Source organism: Rhopalosiphum maidis, chromosome 1 (genome assembly GCF_003676215.2).
Source record: "Rhopalosiphum maidis isolate BTI-1 chromosome 1, ASM367621v3, whole genome shotgun sequence".
Classification (NCBI taxonomy): domain Eukaryota; kingdom Metazoa; phylum Arthropoda; class Insecta; order Hemiptera; family Aphididae; genus Rhopalosiphum; species Rhopalosiphum maidis.
The window spans coordinates 84,138,270-84,159,870 of NC_040877.1; the positions used below are offsets into that span (position 1 = coordinate 84,138,270).

General features: G+C 27.8%; 1 protein-coding gene across 1 annotated transcript; it reads left to right on the plus strand.

The window, feature by feature from the left end:
* Positions 1 to 7,761: 7,761 nt before the first annotated feature.
* LOC113556902 (protein DVR-1 homolog) lies at positions 7,762 to 20,029 on the plus strand. Its single transcript, XM_026962122.1, has 3 exons — positions 7,762 to 7,981; positions 15,146 to 15,633; positions 18,362 to 20,029. The coding sequence occupies exons 1-3, from the start codon at positions 7,762 to 7,764 to the stop codon at positions 18,716 to 18,718; spliced, it is 1,065 nt and encodes a 354-aa protein (XP_026817923.1). The 3' UTR covers positions 18,719 to 20,029.
* The last annotated feature ends 1,572 nt before the right edge of the window (positions 20,030 to 21,601 follow it).

The following is a 21,601-nucleotide window of genomic DNA, read 5'->3' on the forward strand; positions in this document are numbered from 1 at the left end:
ATGATATTTTATTTTTGCTTAATTTGCTTATGATATTATATTATTTTGCATCATTGCATCTTAAGATTTCAAATTCAACGACATATATATTACATAAAATAAATCAGTCGATTTTTAATAAATTTTTGAGATTAAAAAAATAAACTATACGAATAAACAAGTCAAGTTCTACATTTAGTAATATGTCAAACATTTTTTGAATAATCTTAGCACTACCGAATCGTTTTTCAAACGCAATGATTTATCATTGCTTTCAAATATAAAGACATAACTTGACTCGGTAGCTAGCCTAACTTTAACACTTTTATTTAGTATACTACTATATTATAATGGTTGAAGTTGAACCAACTTCTTGAGTAAAAAAATGACTAAGTATCCAAGTGGTTAGCCTGTATAACTTCAGATCGAATATTTAAGCTAACTATTGCACATAATTTAAACTTGCATTAATATCAAACATTAATTAATATTTATTGTCACAGAAAAATGATATTCTCAATACTACATAAATTTTATTCGGCAAATATATATAAAACTATAATTAATGTACACTGTTTTAGTGTTAAAAGTAAAAACCCGTTAATCAGACATACTAACCTATTTAAATCGATCAAACATTAAAACATACACATAAGTACCTAATTATGAAAATAAGATAATTATTATAACGAGTGCCGAATTGTATACGATGTGCAGCTCACCGAAAAACGCGGTCCTCTGTTCGTAAATTATTCGGTTCAAAACATTTTTTACAAAATATTTTAACCCGTTACCGAGTGAATTCAACTATGAGTATTGAGTATTGTGTGTATAGTAATGCACGTCTTTTGTTGTGCGTCGAAGAATTCTTGGCGGCGATCCATTTAACAACACAATAATTTAATCCGCCATCTGGCCGCCCGTATTGACACTTGTAAAAGGAACGCAGCACGTGTACCTTTTGCATGCGCGTATTCTAAACATGCTACTTCGGTACGCACGCCTATTTATTATAAACGGACGGTTTGCACCTATTTACATGGAAATTTAGTGAATAGAGAGGTGTCTACCAAAGAAAAAAGAAAAAAAAAAAAAAACGCGCACATTTCCTATCCCGCCGTGTCAGTCGTGGGCAGATGAAAATATATCGTACGATCTACATTAGACACTGCAGGGCTGTTGGGGAAGGTACCAATCACGTACAGACAAAGGTGTTTCGCATAAAACATCGTTAACTCGTTCCTTCAAAACGAATGCATATTATATATTTTTTATTTTGTTTAGCACGACTTATAATATACGACTCGAACCGTTTCGCAGTCACGTACCCGCCACCTATATATACATCTACACGCACATAACAATAATTCACATAATTATTAATACGTGTTTGTGCGGTGTTACTACGCGGGGTTGGCGTTGAATTATGCAACACACATTGATACAGGAAATTAGTATTGAATGCAAAATGCGTGGTTTCTGGTTTGCTGCACGAGAATTGGCAACTGTCATACGTGTATAATATTATAATACAGTATTATACAATGTACACGCCGTAAAATTTGAAAAAAAAAAAATGATGATTCTGCGTGACAGCATAATTTAATACATTATATTATGGATAGATGGGTGTATTGTAAACAAGCTACACCGTAATTATTACATTTTCTTGTAATATTGAATTCAAATAACTATACAGAGTGATTCGTCAGGTACTCTTACCCCCATTTTCTTTTGATCATTGACTTATTCAAATTGAAATTTTTGAAATTTTTCCAATAGAATAGATGGGTAGGTACCTAAAGATTATTATTTTCAAACATGTACTTAAATTGCTCATACCGTTTAAGGAGTGTATAGTGACGAAATAACTTTATCGTTTTTAATTATTGATTTGTATGTAGTATAAAATAAATTCGAACACATATTAAACTTTACTTTCTAAGGATAATGTCCATTATACTGAGTTTATTTTTACAAAGCATATGATTATTTGTCACTGCAGGGGTGGAAAATATTTCTGAGTAGTTTAAATTAGATGCAGGTTGAGTTATAAGGTAATTGTTTGTTATACTTAAGTCTATAATTTAGAATGACATTGTTAGTACCTATTGACTATTGTTCTGTGCCTTTGTGGCTAACAATTGGCCATTAATTTATTTACTGATTAGATTTATAAATTATCAAGAGTGCAATTCGAAACATACCATAAAATAATGCAAAGAGTAATGATTTTCCAAATTTGTCTTCCAAACTTGCAATAGCCCCAAATTAGTTGAAATATGGATTTGATACCTAGTCGTAATTAAAGTGATTTTTGTATGAAAATTTAAATTCAAGGATTAGATGAAGTGGATAGAGACTGCTGCGTAAAATTTTCTGTCTAAATTGTATGTGGGTTCTAAAAAAAACCTAAGATATTTAATTTTTGGATATATCGGAACTGGTATTGCTTAAGTTTGAGTGGAGAAATTTTTTTTAGTGTGAATTGAACGGGGTTTGATTATGTTTATTTATCAACAAACGAAAATTAAATTTTTATAAGTTTAAAAACGGCTATTTATTATCACTTCCGTCACGTATGGTCTGCATAAATGGATATAATATAGTATTTGTTATACCATGAATTGGTCAGGAGAAATGTTTCAGGGTAACTATTCAAAATTAATGCAATTTTAATATTAAAAAACATTGAAGGTATATTCTTTAGTTTAATTAATTATAAAAACAATATGGATCGAATAAATGGTAATGCAAAATTCAATTATAGTGGTTTTACATACAAATTGACCATTATTACATATTACTTATTACTGATGCACAACAGGTACGATTCAGTTTGAATATAGTCCATTTCCGTTAACAATTAAATTAAATTATTCAATAATAAGTCTTCATGATTACACGAGTATAAATTATACACGATAAATATATGTGATTTCGAGATAAATAATAAATTGGCTTTTTATCCGTTTGAATTTTTAAATACCAATTCATAACATTGTCGTTATATTTATCCATGTTATTTCAATTACGTTTATCGAATAGAACATTTTGTATTTGTGTACAATATAATATTAATGTACAATACCTATACATCTATATGTGTATGTAAATGTGAAAATGAAAATCATTGCCACGCATGTTCTCTGAAACTATTCATCCGATTTTTTTTTTTAAATTAAAGAATACAATATCGTGGAGCAAGTTCAAGTCTATTTTTGATTCTGTAAATTAATAAAAAATCGAGTACTTAATTAATTTTTAAATAATCAACAAACACGCTTTTAAATATTTTCATCCGTTTTACCGATGTCCGATCGGGTTTGGTAAATTAAGTCTCAAATGACTTTACCTCGGTAAATTGAGTCCCGGAAAAATATAGTTAGTAGTTAAGATGAGTCCCGGAAAAAAAATTTTAATTAAAATATATGTGGTTTTAAGTTTTTAATATCATGTTCTAAATAAGTAATATGTGGTATAAATATTGTATAAATTATATAAATTAAAATTCGTTAATAATGGTTTATTAGTGCTATAAACAAAGATTTTAAAATCCCGAGAATAACGAAAATTGAAAACGGATACGATTGTATGATTGGGAATGTCAGAGAGATGTGATGGAAACAGTAAAAGGCCTCTATGACTTGTGATATGTGTAAACAAATAAATAAATATTTTAACAATTAATTGTCGAAAAAAAACAAATTAAAGTCAATCCATTTGCATTGATACTTTTTCAAGTTTTTCTATTCACTTCTATTACTTTATAAGTAAATCATTTAATTAAAATAATACTCAACTGGAGGCCCCGTTTTAAACAGGATTATTTTTTATCTCAGCTTTGTGTCTACTCTTATCCTGATAAACTTATAAACTTCTTTCAGGTTGTTTTTTGTCATGTTTTTTTTTTTTTTTGTCAATTCCAATGTTATTTCGTGATAATTCTTATTAAGGGTGTAGCACCAGCATTTGTTTTCACTGTCTAACTCCCACATAATATAGGAACAAAGATACTCCGTATCTCTCCACGATTACGACTCTCTGGTTCAGTTTAGGGCAAAAGCACCTATTATATATTTTTTATAAAGAAGAGCATTCACCTGTGCATTGACCGGATAGATTTTTAATATATACTATTTTGAATGAATTATTCATTGTTAAAAATAATCGAAATATTATTTTAAATTGAAACATGCTTATATTTATAAAAAATGTAAATATAAAAAATCTATCCGGCCAATGCACATGAAATACTTTTCTTTATAAAATATTTTGCCCTAAACTGAACCAGAGAGTCGTAATCGTGGAAATACGGAGTAGCTTTGTTCCTACATTATGTGGGAGATAGACAGAGAAAACAAATGCTGGTGTAACGGCCCCTTAATACATAATAATAAAAATAATAAATAAATAAACATTAAAAATCTAAAATATACATTTGATGTAAACACATATTTTATTTTCATTTTTGAATAAAATTAATTTCTAAACGAAAATATTATGTTACCGTATAAATAATAATCACGAGAATTGATATCTGTGCAAATACGTAGGTTATATTATTGTTAGATAGCTTTATGTCTAGCGGCGATCGTGATCCAATCAAAAACTCAATTAATAAAAACAAATGTGATTTTGGAATCGTTTATTTTTATATTTTCATTTTATTTTTATTGTTACAACAATCATTAACGTAATGTATAATAAAAAAAGAACACGATTGAGCGTTGCATACATCATTTCAAAACCAATATATTCATAACCACTGAGAATTTTATAAAATTTGAAAATATTAAGGGGTCCAGTATCGATTTGTCAATTTTCAAATTTTCTGAAATTCTATAAAATTTAAAATTTAAAAATTGTATTTTATATTTTATTTGGCTATTTAGTTATAATATTTTTACTTTAATTTACTGTTCAATAAATATCTAAAAGGTGATGAGGAGGTTGATTAGATGAATCTATTAACAAACATGACTATTAATAAGAAAAACGTTCAGAACTCGTTAAATTATTGGATTTTGAAAAATGTTTTATTATCTGAAAGAAAAAGACTTTAAGCCAATATTGAACTCTGATTTTTCTAATTTATTTTGAAGTTACTATATAAAAATTTTTGTAAAAAAGTTAAAAATGTTCACTTTTTTAATAAATATTTGATTAAATATTGTAATTTGTAATATGAAGTTCAATTTGGAATGTAGAATATTTCCCTTAGAAAAAAAATTAAATTTTACTCTACAGGAAAGTGTCATTATTTTCTTAGTAGAGTGTATTTTTCAGGACAAAATGAAAATGACATTAGCATGGGGTGCCTCTTAAATTAACATGACGTGAAATGTGAAAGCATTAAATCAATTGCCCAGATTATGATAATAATTATTATTAGTTACTTACATAGTAAGACCATCGATTTTAAAGTTAAATATTACTTAGTTTTTAACAATATTTCATTTAAAAATGTACAGAATGGTACCTGGATACACTGAGTAATTACAGATTTGAAGGACAGGTACTATATTATTATAGTTCCTGTATTTTTGTGACAATATCGTTTATTATTGTACAAGAGTTGTTATTTTAAATTTTAAAGCAATTATTATTATACCACCTATACTATTTAAAAATAAATATTATTTTGTTTTCAAATATAGTTGTTTATGTAATAGTTATTTTAAATTTAAAATATGTATTTAAATTTTTATGCGACTAAATAAAATATTATTTCAGTGGTTTTCATTATTAAAACGTATTACAAAGACATTATGATTTCTTGTCACGCGCCTTACTTAATTTTTGCTTTCATTTTTCTTTTAATAATAAACAAGTTTCTTTATAATATGACCTTTCTTTTTATCATTATAAACTTATCTTTTGTTTAAATCACCAGAACTCTAAATCCATTACTTTTAAATTTTTTACTATTTAATTATTTAATTAAATTACATTAAATTTTAATGTGTCACACTTTAATTTAAATAATTAATTATATATTTTAAACTCGAATTTTTTAAAATATTGCATAATTTTAACTGAAAGACCTGAAAGTTGGTTGTTGTTTTTTTGATCATAAATATTATAGTTAATACTGTATTAATATATTAAATATGTCATGTTTTTTTTTATCTTTAAACTATTCAATATTTAGTGAAAAATTAAATACCTTCCTATTTCTAAATTATTAAAAAATAATAGTACATTGTTGTTTTAATTTTCACAAAAATAATTGTTAACGTATTGTATGTATGAGTAAAGTTCTTCAATCTCTGTTTTATGTACACAATGCTTTACAGTGTATTATTTTCGAAAAAATGTAGTAATAAGTGTAAAGTAATGATAAAATACAGTTTTGTTTTGTTCAAAACATTTTCATAGGATTCTATACATAATAAAAATGTAAGCATGTAGAGACACAATTAATAGAAAATAAATTTTTACTTTATAAATTTTTAATTTTGCAAACTGTTCGCAACTGTTGACCGAACATGAAAATGATTTTTATTTTTTAACTAACATAATATAATGCAGATAATATTTTAGCGATGTATTTATATTCATATTATGATTTCATTAGAAAATACTAAAGTGGTTAAAATCAGAGGTAGGTATTTAAAAAAATACATTTTATGCATGATTTTGTAATTCTCGTTGAACTATTCAAGTATATCAAATATATTTTTTTATAAATATTAAAAGTTTAAGCAATACATTGTTATGGGATCTGGATATCAGTTAGACAAGTTACAAAAATAGTTCTGATTTCATAAGAACCGTATTAATTATCAGCAATGTAGTCACATGCAGCATAAAAAAAAATACTTCCAGAAGACCAGAACAAATAATTGAATATCCCATTCCTATAGTTTCTTCTTCTATAGAAATAAATTAAAATAATTACATTTTAGTTTCAATTTAAATACCGACCAGATATTTGATGTTAAGTATTCTAGAAAACTAAAAATCAAATTTACCATTTCGGTGTTGTAGGAAATGAATACAATTTTGATATAGTAATATAGTATACAGCAGTAAATTCATTGTAATATTTAAAAGACATTTTTGTATATTTTCAATTATTTACCGTATGACAAACGTAGCATTCCGTGGACACAATATTGTTGTGTTATGGCCATCTGCAAAAATATCGAAATATATTATATAAATGTAATCCTTTTTAAATATTTACAAAGCATTTAACTCTGGTGTTTTGGGAACGTGCTTATATCTTAACAGTTCTCATCGGCGGCCGGTCCATTCAAGATGCTGTCCGTCGAGAAATATGACGGAAAAAGAAGTGGGAAAAAAAATAAGAAAGAATCAAAACAAAACAAATACGTTAAACACGTTTTTCCGTTTATTGACGTGCCTTTCTACGAATATTATTCTAATGGCCGAAATGTGGACCCGTTTCCCTTTGATACGTTCCGGTCCATATTTAATTGTCGATACCGCGCGGCGGCAATGTGCGCGAGTGGATGAGACGAAGGGGGAGAAAAAAAAAAAGGTTCACCGATCGACACGCTTACGCAAACGACATGGTACGGGTATTAGAGGTCTCGGACAGGTACTATATAATAATAATGGTCTCTCACTGCGTGCGTAGGTCAGGTATACACCCATCGTCATCTACCTGTGGACGACCAAGACCAAAGTGGCTCCAGTCGCGTCTGGTCCCTTGCAAGTGTCACACACGGGTCGTCGACAGAACACACCACATTAACGTGCATCTTATCCGCGCGTATTTCTCCCGATCAACCGGTAGTGTGTATCTCGGCCATGTGTCGTGTGTACGCGATCGTTGTTGCAGCGGCGCTGCTCGCCGTACCGCACTGTTGCCGTGCGGCGGAAGGCGTGGGCGACACGTTGATGAAGATGTTCCGCATACAGACCATCGAAAACCACACGGACGTCCAAATACCCAGCTACATGTACGAGTTGTACGAAGACACCGGAAACAGGCAATACGACGTGATAAGGAGCATCTCTCCGACAAAGGGTAACACCGTTCGTTTGAATATTATCTTACTATTTTAATAGAATAAAAATGTATAAACCGTATTTTGGTAAATATTTCGTCGATTCAAAACGGAAATACTGCATTCGGCTACATTACATTCAACAAATTCTGCATATAATATTATTGTCTTTTTTTTGTCTTCTGGTTGAGTATACGTTTAGTTTTAAATCAAGTTAACCCAATAGAATAGATATATAGTTACTTGCATTATCGCGTATGTGTCGATCAATTTTCCGCGTAAATATTATCTTAACATATTTAATTTATGTTAAGCTATAGATAGGAAATCTATAATTTACCTATTTTTTTAATTTTTATTAATGAACATTATGTATTAATAATTCAATTTAAATTAAATACCTATCTTAAGAATTTTTAAGGTACATGTAACAGTTATTAAATAGTAAAATTATTGATAAGACTTTTTAAAATAGAATACATTATTGTTTAATATTTGTATAATATATGATATTCAAAATGTGTTCTCAAATGTCAAGACAAAAATATTTTTAACCACCGATTGACTGATAACAAAGATAACATATTAACATAAATGCATATACCTAATACTAAGGTCTATGCATAAATGTGTCCGGTCTATGCGTTCTTATGACTTACCGTACGGTAAACAATTCGGAATCTGGTTCCTAACAATACCCAAAGTCAAGATTGTGAACTACTGCAATACTGCATACTCTTAACTATAACTCAATAATTTAAATATATTAAAATATATATTTAAAAAATTTTTTAAATAAAATATTTGTGATAATTTTAATCTTCAAATTATCTGTATAAGTCTTTAAAATTCTAATTGTATTATTAATAATGTTATAAAAATAAAATTTGTATATTTATTTAAATTAATAATAAGAATTAATTATTTGAATAGTGAATATTATTAATTGTTGAAAATTATTTTTATTTAACTAGTTATTTTTTCTTACATCGTGAAATGTTTTGTGCCATATTTTTATATGGTTTTTTAAAAAGCATTTTTTAACAAAATAAACTGTATACAACTTATAAGGCTTAACATACTGGGATGGTAGGTACCCAACGGCCGACGTTTCAATCCCCCCCCCAACCCTAATTTAATTATTTATAGTTTTTTCCCGTATTTTTTATTTTGAAATCTGGCATCCCTAGGTTAATAGTGATTGAAATCGTCATATTTTTACTATCTAATTATTTATAACAATTATGTGTATCAAATACCTATTATTATAGATATTAAATCATGTTATAATATATAGGTACTTACAACGCTATGGTGACTTCCAAGTTTTGAAATAGAAGAACATTAAATCATTTAACAGTGTGATGTCATCTATCATAGATTTAGTTTAATTCTTAAACTCTGATTTCACAGTTTAATATAACATAAGCTGTTCATTTAAATAACAATATATCCATAATTTAAGTTACAGTTTTTCAATTAAAAAGTTTAACAATATTAAACTTTGATTATGCGCAATTATCCAAAAATACATAAAACTATGAGAAAGAAAAATACAAATTGTCTAACAAATAATAAATAAATATTTGACTTTATACACTTACTTATTTTGCATATAAGTTATATTTATTAACTGTAAAATCAATTTATTAATTTTCTTAAAACATTTTTATTCTTTTATTTCTAATGTACATTGTTTTAAGTTTAATTTAACTTTTAATTACCTATAACTTATAAATTATAACGAATACTGTTTACTATTTACTATAAAAAAATATATTAAGACAATGATATTGTAATAAGCAATGCTTATTTACTGTTAAATGAGTTAGGTTACCGTATATTTTCCATTTTCTTATAATAATATAATGTAAATTATTAGGTTATTATTAGAGTATTCAGGAGACAAGAGACTGATGGTTCAGCAGCCCTGTTAAAAATTTTAAGAAATTCTTTTAAAAATACTTTAAGTATACTGTGAATGCATTAAGCAAGACCTAACCATGTATTAAAATTTCAATTTCTGTGAAAGTCTCTGCAAAAGTCTAAATTGTTATATACCCACAACGGGATATTCCCGGGATCAGTATATCAAACTTATGAGGGATCCCGCAGTTAAGCCTTCCTATATGACTATACGACAAATTATCAGGCTCCTCCTTAAAAATAAATCCTGGCTACACCACTGCATTTAATCGATTGCATTAAATATATTGAATAGTATAATAGAAAATATTATTGAACGTTATCGTGTTATACATTATATCCCCGTGTTTTTTTCAAACGCTCCTAAGTAATTATAAAAGTAAATTTTTTTTTTTAACATAGCTTTTTATGAGATAATTTAACCTTAATTGTTAAAATAAACAACTAAATAACAGTGTGATGTAGCCTATCATTGGAGAGACTTCTAAGTTTTAGTGAAAATAGTAGTAATTCAAAATATAGTTGTCACTATGCATAAAATCTATAATATATAAATTATAAATATTACTTGTATAATATCGTATTAAATAAAATCAGTATTAAATTTAAAATTAAATATAATAATAAGTACTTATTTATTTTATAATTATTTATAAATGCGTGGTATATTTTATTTTCAATATTTATATGATACAGATGATATCAGAATAAAATTGCATATCAAATTAATATTAATGTGGTATATTATCAAATAAATATTTGTCATACCACATTAATATAATGTAATGGTTAACATTTTTCAGAGATATCTTAATTTTAATAATTGTAATATATAAATAATTGGCTTATAATAATATATCCTTATGAAATTCAAGATATATTTAAAAATAAAGTAATTATTATGTCAATATTATTAATGTTTAAATAAAAATACTATGTAAATATACCTGTAACATATTTTTTCTTTTTGGGTATGCATGAAATATTTGTTATACTTATAGTATAATTAATAACGATCTCTAATATTAATATAAATTAGTTTTATCTTATTTTTTAAAAGTCATTATTAATTTTGGGTTGGAATATAAAAAAAATCTTGTTCACGGTACAATAACGCATTAAATATAATACTCAATCAGCAGTGTATTAAAAAGTATTTTAGGAAATTGCACCCGAAATTACGATAAATTTATAACATTTTTAAATTTTGATTACAATCAATATATTTATCAACTATAATTGAACTAACATTATTATTATATGGCGGTAAAAATATTTTTCCCTTTTTTAAAAATAACTACCCAAATTTTTATGGAAACTCATAAGTATATTGCACTATATATGTAATATTTGTTTCAAGTTAATATTGACATACTAAATATGTATATATTTAATTAATTAATTTTAATATGTAAATATATTGTATTAAATGGAGACGATATATGATTATAATTTAATATTTTTACTATACATTTTAATATTTAAATAAATTGTATACAATTTAAAGACATTTGTGGATTTCAGTATTACTTTAAGGATATATTATGAAACTTATTAAATTGTCACTTATTACCGTGTAAAATGTATACACATTTGGTATGTTTATATACACAGCATAGTATACAATTCTTTACCTTTCTTGTATAGGCGCCAAAAAAAAAAAAACCCAGTGGCGTCAAACCAGGTGACCTATGTCTTTAAAATACTGTAACAAAAGTATTGTATTACGTATTAGAGTAATACTTTAAAATAGTGTTTGTTAATCTTTTGTTATTTATTTTCACGGGATACATTTTATTATATTGACATACTTTATTCAGATGTGATTTATAGCATTACACCTATCAAATTCAAACATCATTCAAAATGAATAACATTTAAAGTATACGAGACCTTGTCTCATATTATATCAATATACCTAACCTACCTGATAATTGTTTATATTCATCGAATAAAGCACTTTTATAGTTATTTGTTTGATCTGGTATTCATTAAAAATATTTCTAAGCCCATAAGTTTGCATGATATTCCGTATAAGTATTGTTTTGAGCGCTCAACTTGGCCGGTGACTCATTTCTATAAATTACTTTTCGACTTCATCGGATGTAATTGTCAAGTCAGGTCGGTATGTGAAAATAAAAGTTCATTAAGCCCTGGTTGGTTGGTTGCAGAAATCCAATTATTGTCAAAGTTTGGTGTAAAGAGTTGACTCGAATAACAAATGAAAACTTTCCGCTGGATTGATTGTTTTTAGAACTTCTTATAACTTAATTACAAAGCCATAGTACCGATCCATTGGAAGATTAATAATATTGAAACTCGTAATTATATCATAATTTTGATTTTGAACGATTAGTTATCGAATTTCTGGTGAATTTAAATTTAATTATTATGCATGACTTATCGAAGGTTTGGTCTTAGGTATCCAAAGTAATAATGGATATCAATAAATTAATTTAGTTACGTTATACTTTAAAATTATATTTATGAAATTTAAAATGCAAACGTTTGAATTGATATTAAATTTTAAATGACAAGCAGATAAGCATACCTTCTAACACTTTCATGTTTAATTTAACAAATTTTAAATACATTTTTATTTAATATAACGCAAGTGTCACCTGCGTATTATATGACGTATGTTGTATATTTATATGGTATGTTGCACCTACTGAGTTTAGACAATGATTTAGTTTGTATTATCGCATAGCAAATAGATGATTCATAATTCATAATAAATAGGATAAAAATATGTTTTGGTTAGAATTTTTAATAACAGATTTTAGCAAAGTAACGTGTAAATATAATTATCTGTTCTTAAATTGAACGAAATTTTGATTATAAATAATTTTTTTATTGTAGTATATCAGTGCATTTTGTTTTTTGATTTATTTTAGTATATATTATAGCGTATATCATGTACTTGTATATTATTATTATTATTATTATTATGTTTTACTTTCTATAGTAATTTGGAATTTTGTTTATACCAGAACGTACGAGTGTTTCGACGACACGTCATACAAGTAATAGAAAAAGACATAAATTCTGGTATTCGGGGGGTGTATATACATACAAAACGTACGCGGGAAAAAAAGGGTCGTTTTCGGAGTTTCAAATTTGGCGCCTTGCCTACTCTACTTCCGTTTAATTTGCGTAGCGACGCCGTCTGGATAACATTTTGGAACATCGTCGTTATGGAAACACACACAAAAATAAAATAATAATAATATAACTACACACCGTAAGTATCTGTCACGTTGCTGTCGGCAGACCCGAGTCTTTCCGTGTACGTAAAACCGATTGTAATTATTGTTTTTACGATGGTTAGTCTCATAGAGAATATTTGGACCGTTTGGGAGACGATTTTCGTTTAATATCGTGTGCAGTATGTTATAAATATATTTGGAAGGAGCGAACAAAGTGAAAAATATATAGTGGGTGTGCGTGTGCGTGTGTGCGCGCGCGCGCGTGTAAACGAAGAAGACAAAATGCGACCCAGCGGTGGGCCGTAGGAAATGGTCGTGGCGCCAGGGACAAAAGACTTTTGTCCGAGGTAAAATACACATAAATGCAGGTGCTCGTCGTCGTCGTCGTCGTCGCGTCCTTAGGGTCAATGCGAGTGTCTAATCTAATGGCTTGTCAATTGGTTCGTCGCCGCCACCGCCGCCGTCGCCGTCGCCGCCGAGACCGCCGCCGTCCGTCCAGTACTTAAGCAGACGAGCCTCTCTCTCTCTGGGGCGACACACGTTTTTAATCCTTTGTAACTCCTCTTCCAATCTACACCACCCCCCAGCCGGCGCATACCTACACGGTTATTATGTAGGTACACGGGAATACACGAGGAATTCGGGAGACTACAGTACATTCGATGTATTTTTTTTTTTAAAACTGGATTTTGGTCGGGATTTCGCCTTGTCAGTCTGGCCCCGACAAATCGGATTTAAGGGGTCGTTATCCGTGCGACTTCCACGATACAAGTAGAAGATAAACGGATTATCAACGTTGTATAAAGTACGTGCGTATGCAGTAGATGCGTGTATTATAAACATGTCTACCGCGGTCGGTGGAATGATGATGCGCGGGAGGAGGTAACGACAGCACTGACAGATTCGCGTGTTCGCAATAACGATATTAAACACCCCGGTTTGTTATGGTCGCGCGAAACGTGATTGCGGGTTGTCGTCGACAAATACTTCGTCTGATCAAAACCAATCTGAGATATGTATTTAATAGACCCGCGCCGGTGAATTCCTCGAATAAAATAAATACATTATAACGATATCAATCTTCACGATTACTGTTTGATAAATTCTATCGATATGCTTTTTTGAATATGACCAGTTAGTGCCGCGATTACGTGTTGATAGGCGTCTTTCATTATTTGTACACGTTTCTACGATTTCGATTGTTTCGTTTTTTGTTGTCTATTCGACCAACTGTATTAACAATTTTGAACATATTATATTTTTACCCAAAATTATTTTGAATTTTATTTCATAATATTTTAAAAGTAAATTGATACGTCTATAAATAACAAACAATAGTATTGATCACGAGTCTTCGACTCGCTTCATCTTTATTTGAGGTCCATGAATATCGTGTATTTTTAAGACATTTTAATAATTTAGTACAATATATTTGTATCACTAATATAGCCCGCGAAATTAAAAAAAATAAATAAAATAAGTAGCATCTCGCTACCTAAAAATGTTGAACATTTAAAAACCTATCTTATATTTTAATTAAAAATTAATAGTTATTAAATAATAAATATATACAATATAGTTTAATAGTTTTTCTTGCCTTCGGAAAAGTTCTTTATTACTACAAAATAATTATCGTATTTATATATAAAGATTCATTAATAAATAATCAAGATAAACTGTAAAATTACTTATGGAAATATATTAATATTATTATGACTAATTTACGAACATTAAATGAAATTGAAATATAAAAGAATTCTTAAAGAACTAAATATATAAAATACAATCTAACTACATTGGCATTTTATCACCAATAATTAGAATTGAACAATATTATTCGTTTTTATAATGATACAATATCAATGTATAAAGAATTTAGTAATATAAATATATTATAATGCCTATTACAATTACACTAATGGAAATAGTCTCCATTAGTCACTTTGTTAAAATCTTAATGACATCTCTTTTAAAACATTTTATTTTTAAATTCCCTAAGTAGGTAGTTTTATTTCATTATGTTAATATGCTTGTATTTTATTTTTTCAGAATCACTGGGCTCGTATAGTCAGTTTGTTTATGACCTGAGTACACTTGAACCCTCTGAAGTAGTCCAAAAAGCAGTCCTTCAGCTTGAACCTAACACAAATCATCAATTTAGCAAGGCCATAAATGTATCATTTTTCGCTTTGCCTAAACAAACCGTGTCTAAAACGTATTTAGGGTCAGGAACTATACACGGTACTTTAAATTTGGTCAACACTCTGGGTTCACAGACATTAAACAACTTCGACCAGTTAGTCGTTCAAATGGAAGGTGCGGTAAAATTGTCTATTGGACTCGTGTTATATTCGATAACCACTAGTGGTGAATATGCAAAAGGAAATGAATTGGCAAACTTACTGTTTGAAACTTCAGTTAAACGACGTAAAAGGTCAGTCGCTGATAATGAAATTGACATTAAGCGAAAAAGTTTCACGAATGAACCAAAACGAAAGAAGAAGAAGCAAAAAATTTCACGATCCAATAAATTACAGGTAATTTTATAGAATGTTTTCACTTAAATAAAAATATAAACAATTGTGGATAAATCATTTTTCTGATTTTCTACTATGCCGATTAACTATTATAATAAACCATAGTAGATCTACCTAATATTTTATATATATAAGTATAATATATATTTGCCATTTGGTATAAACGATTTTATATTTTCCTAATACTTTTTAAATATAGTAAACCATTAATTAAGGCTATTTAATACGTTTTATTTTATTATGGCTTTAGTGACTGTTAAAATTTCAAACTGTATCATATGAATAATACATTTATATAATAGAAAAAAAAACAAACTAATAATTTTTTTTAATGTTATAGTGCCAATAATTTTGTAATATTTTATATTTTTTACATTTTTTTTATGGTTTTCTAAAATCTAAAACATAATATATATTTTGATTTTAATTTATATGTTTCATTATGAATATCTTAAGTGACTTTTAGTATAACATTTTTCTGTAACTAATAATTGTCAAGCCTATAGCTTTCGTATAGAATTAAAAATAAAGATATCTATTGTTTATTCAGTAATGTATAATACGTTTTAATAATATAAAATTGCAATTAATCAATTTATTTATAAATTCTAATTAAGCTGATAAGAAAAAAAATGAATCTATAATATTTAATCAGTTTTTGTAAGTAATTATAGAAAGTATAGTATGCATAAACAAAACATATTTCAGTCACTCAAGCACAGAATAAAACCTATTAAAAAGCGATTAAAAAGCTAATAAAAAAAATAATTCAAAGTATTAAAAGTTGATGAATTTTTTATTAATTTTTGTGGTATATATTTTGGAGTTTAGATATACATGAAATATGAAAGCTTTTTTTTTAATTTTAAAGAAATATTAAGTTGGAATTGTAACGCTCTAAAATAGTTTGAATAAAAATATTTTTAATGTATTTTGTGATGCATGTAATTAAACAATTGATATTTTAATAGAATAAAATATTTAATTATTTGGATATATAGTTACTTGTAGCTAATTAAATGTTAAGCTTAGTCATTTTAGCTAAACAAGAACAAGTTGAAGCAATAATTTTTATTTAAAAATACAATTCATACTACTCGAAGATTTGTTATGCACCAAAACAGTCTTAATGTTTTCCCTGATAAATTGTGTTTTTCAAACTAAACATAGAAATGTATCACATTTTTCATTCAGTCTAATTAGTATCAATTGATTAAACGCATCAAAATGTTCTGGTTCAGTAAATTCTGAAGTTATATTTAGAGAATAATTGGTTTTTGTGCTAATTTGCGTAGGTATGTTGTATAGAAGTTAAATTAGTATTTGTTCTCAAAATATCTTTAGCAGTCTCGTGACATTTTATAAAAAATCCACGATTTAATTAAATTTAAGGTAAACCCACGGAAATATAATATATAGTACCATTATTGATGATTTTGATGCGGACGCTGTAATAGTTATCCATATTAATGATGCATAGATAGATATGGATTGGACATTTCCCGGCCGAGTAGAAAAAAAATTGATATGGTATAAAAATCAATTTTATTACATTAATTTATGCTATTTAATAGACAGTATAATATATTATCTTATTAAAAAAATGTTTTGGTGGGCTTAGAGCTAATGTTTTGAGTTTTTACGCTGAAAATGCATAACCTAATAATAACTAAAAAATAAAATAATAAACATACCGATTAAGTATATTTAAAAGTAAAAAGCAATTAAAAGGATGATACATCTAGGTCTTCGTATTATTATTAATATTATCTTTACGTTGTCTCGCAGATGTAGCAACATTGCGTTCAATATTATAGTGTGTTTGAATTGGTCAATTATCAAATTTAAATAAGTAAAAATATTATAAATACCATTATCGCTTTTATTAATTTTCAATATTAAAACAGGTTATAACTGTGTAAAACAATTAATACAACTTTAAAATTATCATTGTTAACTAACTTAAAAATTTAAATACCAACACAGTAAAGTATAAACTACAATTAAATAATGTTCTTACATCTAAGTTAGTTGATATAGGTGAATTCACAATTAAATTAAAATCAATGACACAAAATGAATTCAGCTGAATATAAATTCACTTAGTTGTACATTTGTAACGAGTGATGCAAACACATTATGCACAATACGTAGAAACAACCGCAAAATAGTTTAATTTCAGATTCAGTATTTTCTGTGGTATTGCGATTCTATTCTGTATGTATTTGACAATCTACAAGTACATATTTTACTCATACTAAAAAATAAAAAAAAACCAAATACAACCAATAAGTCATTAATGACAATTACAGTTAATATTATTTTATTCTATACACGTGAAAACGATTTTGTTTGATATATCATTAGGTAATAAGTATAACATTGATAATGATTAATATGCAACAGCCCCAAAACGTAGATATGAATAGTGTCTAACCTACCCATGTAATGCGTAACGTAGACAAACGACAGTACGTGCGTTAAGTCAGGCGGTGTTCAACCTCCTTTGGTGGTTTTATTATTTTCTTGGTACGTATAATGTGCTATCGATATATCGAATACTCGACATACGTAAAAAAAAAAAAATATATATAAAACGTTATTCTAACCTATACCTGCTAATGCGAGATGTATACATGTTTATTGTAATATATATATCTGTACACTTATCAGACATGCCCATCGCTATACCGTTGTATAATATTGTGTGTGTGTGTGTGTTGTGCAGGCCGTGGACACGGGCGACACGATCACGTTTACCGGCATGGACCAGTGTCGGATGGAGAAGCTGGTGCTGAACTTCGCGGACATCGGCTGGGAAGACTGGGTGATCTACCCGAAGGGGTTCGAGACCAACTACTGTGCGGGCGGTTGCCTGTTCCCGCTGGGCAAGGGGTCCAAGCCCACCAACCACGCGACCGTGCAGAGCCTGGCCCGATCGTTCGGCCGGTTATGGGACCTGCCGGAGCCGTCGTGCGTGCCCGACACGCTAGCCCCGCTCACGTTGCTGTACATGGACAGGTCCAACCACGTGCTGCTCAAAAGCTACCCCGACATGAGGGTGATCACGTGCTCTTGCAAGTGATGCTACCGCGGTTATGACATGCACGTCGGCGGTGACGTTGCGCGACACCGCCGACAACAATGTTTCATGGCGCGATGTACTTCTGTATACTATCTAATTTTAATTTATTGTTCTGCTAGGCACAAATCGTCGTTGATCCGACACACTCAAATTTAACTATAATGTGACCGAGTCAGATATTCCGTATTATATCGCACTCGTACACCGTGTGCCTATCATTATAGTACGGCGGTGAACAGTTATTATATTATCTACTGTGGCAGGCTCTGCGTTCATTATTTTTTCCTAGTTGAATTTTGTGATTTCGAAAAAAAAAAATAATTTATTATAAATTCATAAGTGTGTAGTTTGAAGTTTATTTAAACGCATACATTAATATATATATAAAAAAATCCCAGTTCAAGTAAAAGGAACGAGGTTTTTCTTTTGTAAAAATTAGGTGTTATAAATACTGCTTTAATCTAAATAGAAATATATTTTTACTCACAAATATTGACTTGTCGAATTGGCGTAAACATCGTTAAATAGATCGCTCTATACAATAGTATATAATATATTGTATACTATTATGCATTATAGTAATTCGTTTACGGATGCTTTGCACAATACAGCGAAATAATAATAAAATTATTACGGCTAATGACAAAGATAAAAGTTCAATGTTACCAAATCGTGTGGTGATTTGTACAGCTTAGGTTAATCCGCAGTAGATAATACATGTATAATTGTCCATTGTACAATATTTATGAACCGTTATTATACTATTGCTATTTATTGAAAAATTGTAATATTTAAATATCTATTATTATTGTGATTGTTCTCGATAAGTGCATAATAGCAATAATAATAAAATAATAAACATTTTGCTACGTCACATACATAAAAATAAAAAAAATATTATAAATACATAATTATTGTATAATATTCAGAAAGTCCAAGTCCAGTTCTTTTGAAACGATACAGCATTAGAAGTGCGACGTCCCGTCATCGGAAAAGTGATCGCTTTATTTTTATTTTTTAAATGTTATTTCAGACTTAAGTGAATGCGATATTCAGTTTTGGTTGGTTATTATCCACTTTATTGAAGTGTGCTTACCATATTAATGTTACTTTGTTTTAAATTGTTTATTTTGAATGAATTATGAATGTGACGACGCAATGTTTGATGATGATACACGAAAATTGTATTATTATCGTACCGATATTTTGTCTTATGTTGATAATGATCTATTATTATAATACCATGTTATATGTTACATTATTATTACCTAAAGTTTAAGATGAGTTGCATTATATTATTTTTAAGCTGTCCATTTTAATTTTAATATGTTTAGGTATTTATTTTATCAGTACAAATTGAATAATAAACGTATAAAATATACCTAACAATTCATATGTTTAAGCCTATATATTTATACCTGTAGCGAGTGTTGTTTTCCTTATATTACTAATATGTGTAATGCACACCATACATCATATTATTCTGTTTGTGAACTTTTACTTATGGTTTTGTATCTTTAAAAGATATACGATTATTTTATTAAAATATACATAAGTAAATTAAATTTTATTAATTATAATAAATTTGTCAATGTCCATTTGTATAGGATTTTAGATAAACAGAGTACCTCACCAAACGTGATCACACCCGTTTTTTCCTGATAAATATTTATTTAAATTCTGATTTTTAAATTTTTAAATATACTCAAAAATCATATAATTAAATTATTTAAATTTCTCGTGCTACATAAAGAGTGTATGTAAACCTTTTTCAAATGAAAACCCCTTTTTATATTGTAAATGGTTTTTTTGATATTTTTATTGAAAATGTTGATGTATATTAAATGAGAATTTGTATTTATTTTTATTATTAAAACTGTTATACTAAGCATAATAGGTAGGTAGTCCTTGAAAATAGTCTTTCAAAAATATAAAATAGACATAATATTAGTTCTAATACTTTTTATACCTACATCGTTTTTGCACATTATTAATATTAATAGCTTAATAGCAATTACTAATAACTATTTTGATTCATCAATATTTTCAGAAAAATGATTTGCTATATAATTTACAATGTTAAAGGGAGGTTTTCATTAATTAAAAACCAGAAGTTCGTATCTCAACAGAATACTCCTTCAACAACACAAGAAATATTAAAATATGACCCTTAGGTTATTTAAAAATTCCAATAATCAAATGTTAAATAACTATATTATTGAATAAAAAATTTAAAAAGTGATAAGCATAATTTGTGAATCAGCCTGTACCTAATTTTGTTATAAAATTAATTTTAAAACTACTTTAGTTATATATTTCTTTGTACCTAAAAATATATTACAAATTAAATTTATCAATAAAATAATAATTTCACCATAATTGAATCATTACGAAATTGAAATTGAAAATATTCATTATTCATTTAGGCATTAACATATTGTTGTATAATAAAATATTATACATACGAGTAGATACCATTTTTTTTTTTTTGATTTAATTTACCAACTGAAATTTAGTTGGCAACAATAATAGATGTAAAATGTCTATATTTTAATTGTTTGCCAGTACAACATATGTCGAAAGTATTAATGATTCTTTTATTTTATTCTAGATACAAGAAAAATGTACAAATTTTTTCGATAATTTATTTTATAGACGATTTATATTGTATAAACGAAAAAACAATACTGCATATTGCAAATATATCAAAATACTGTTGTTACACATATTTTGTGCTACATACATTTAAAAAAATGTAATTCGTTTAATCTTTAAACAGTATTACTATCTTTTCTAGTATTCGTTGATGAATATTTCATTTTGATCATTTCTAATTGTATCGCGTATACATCGTAAGCGTACACTGTGTGATGGCGCAATCGA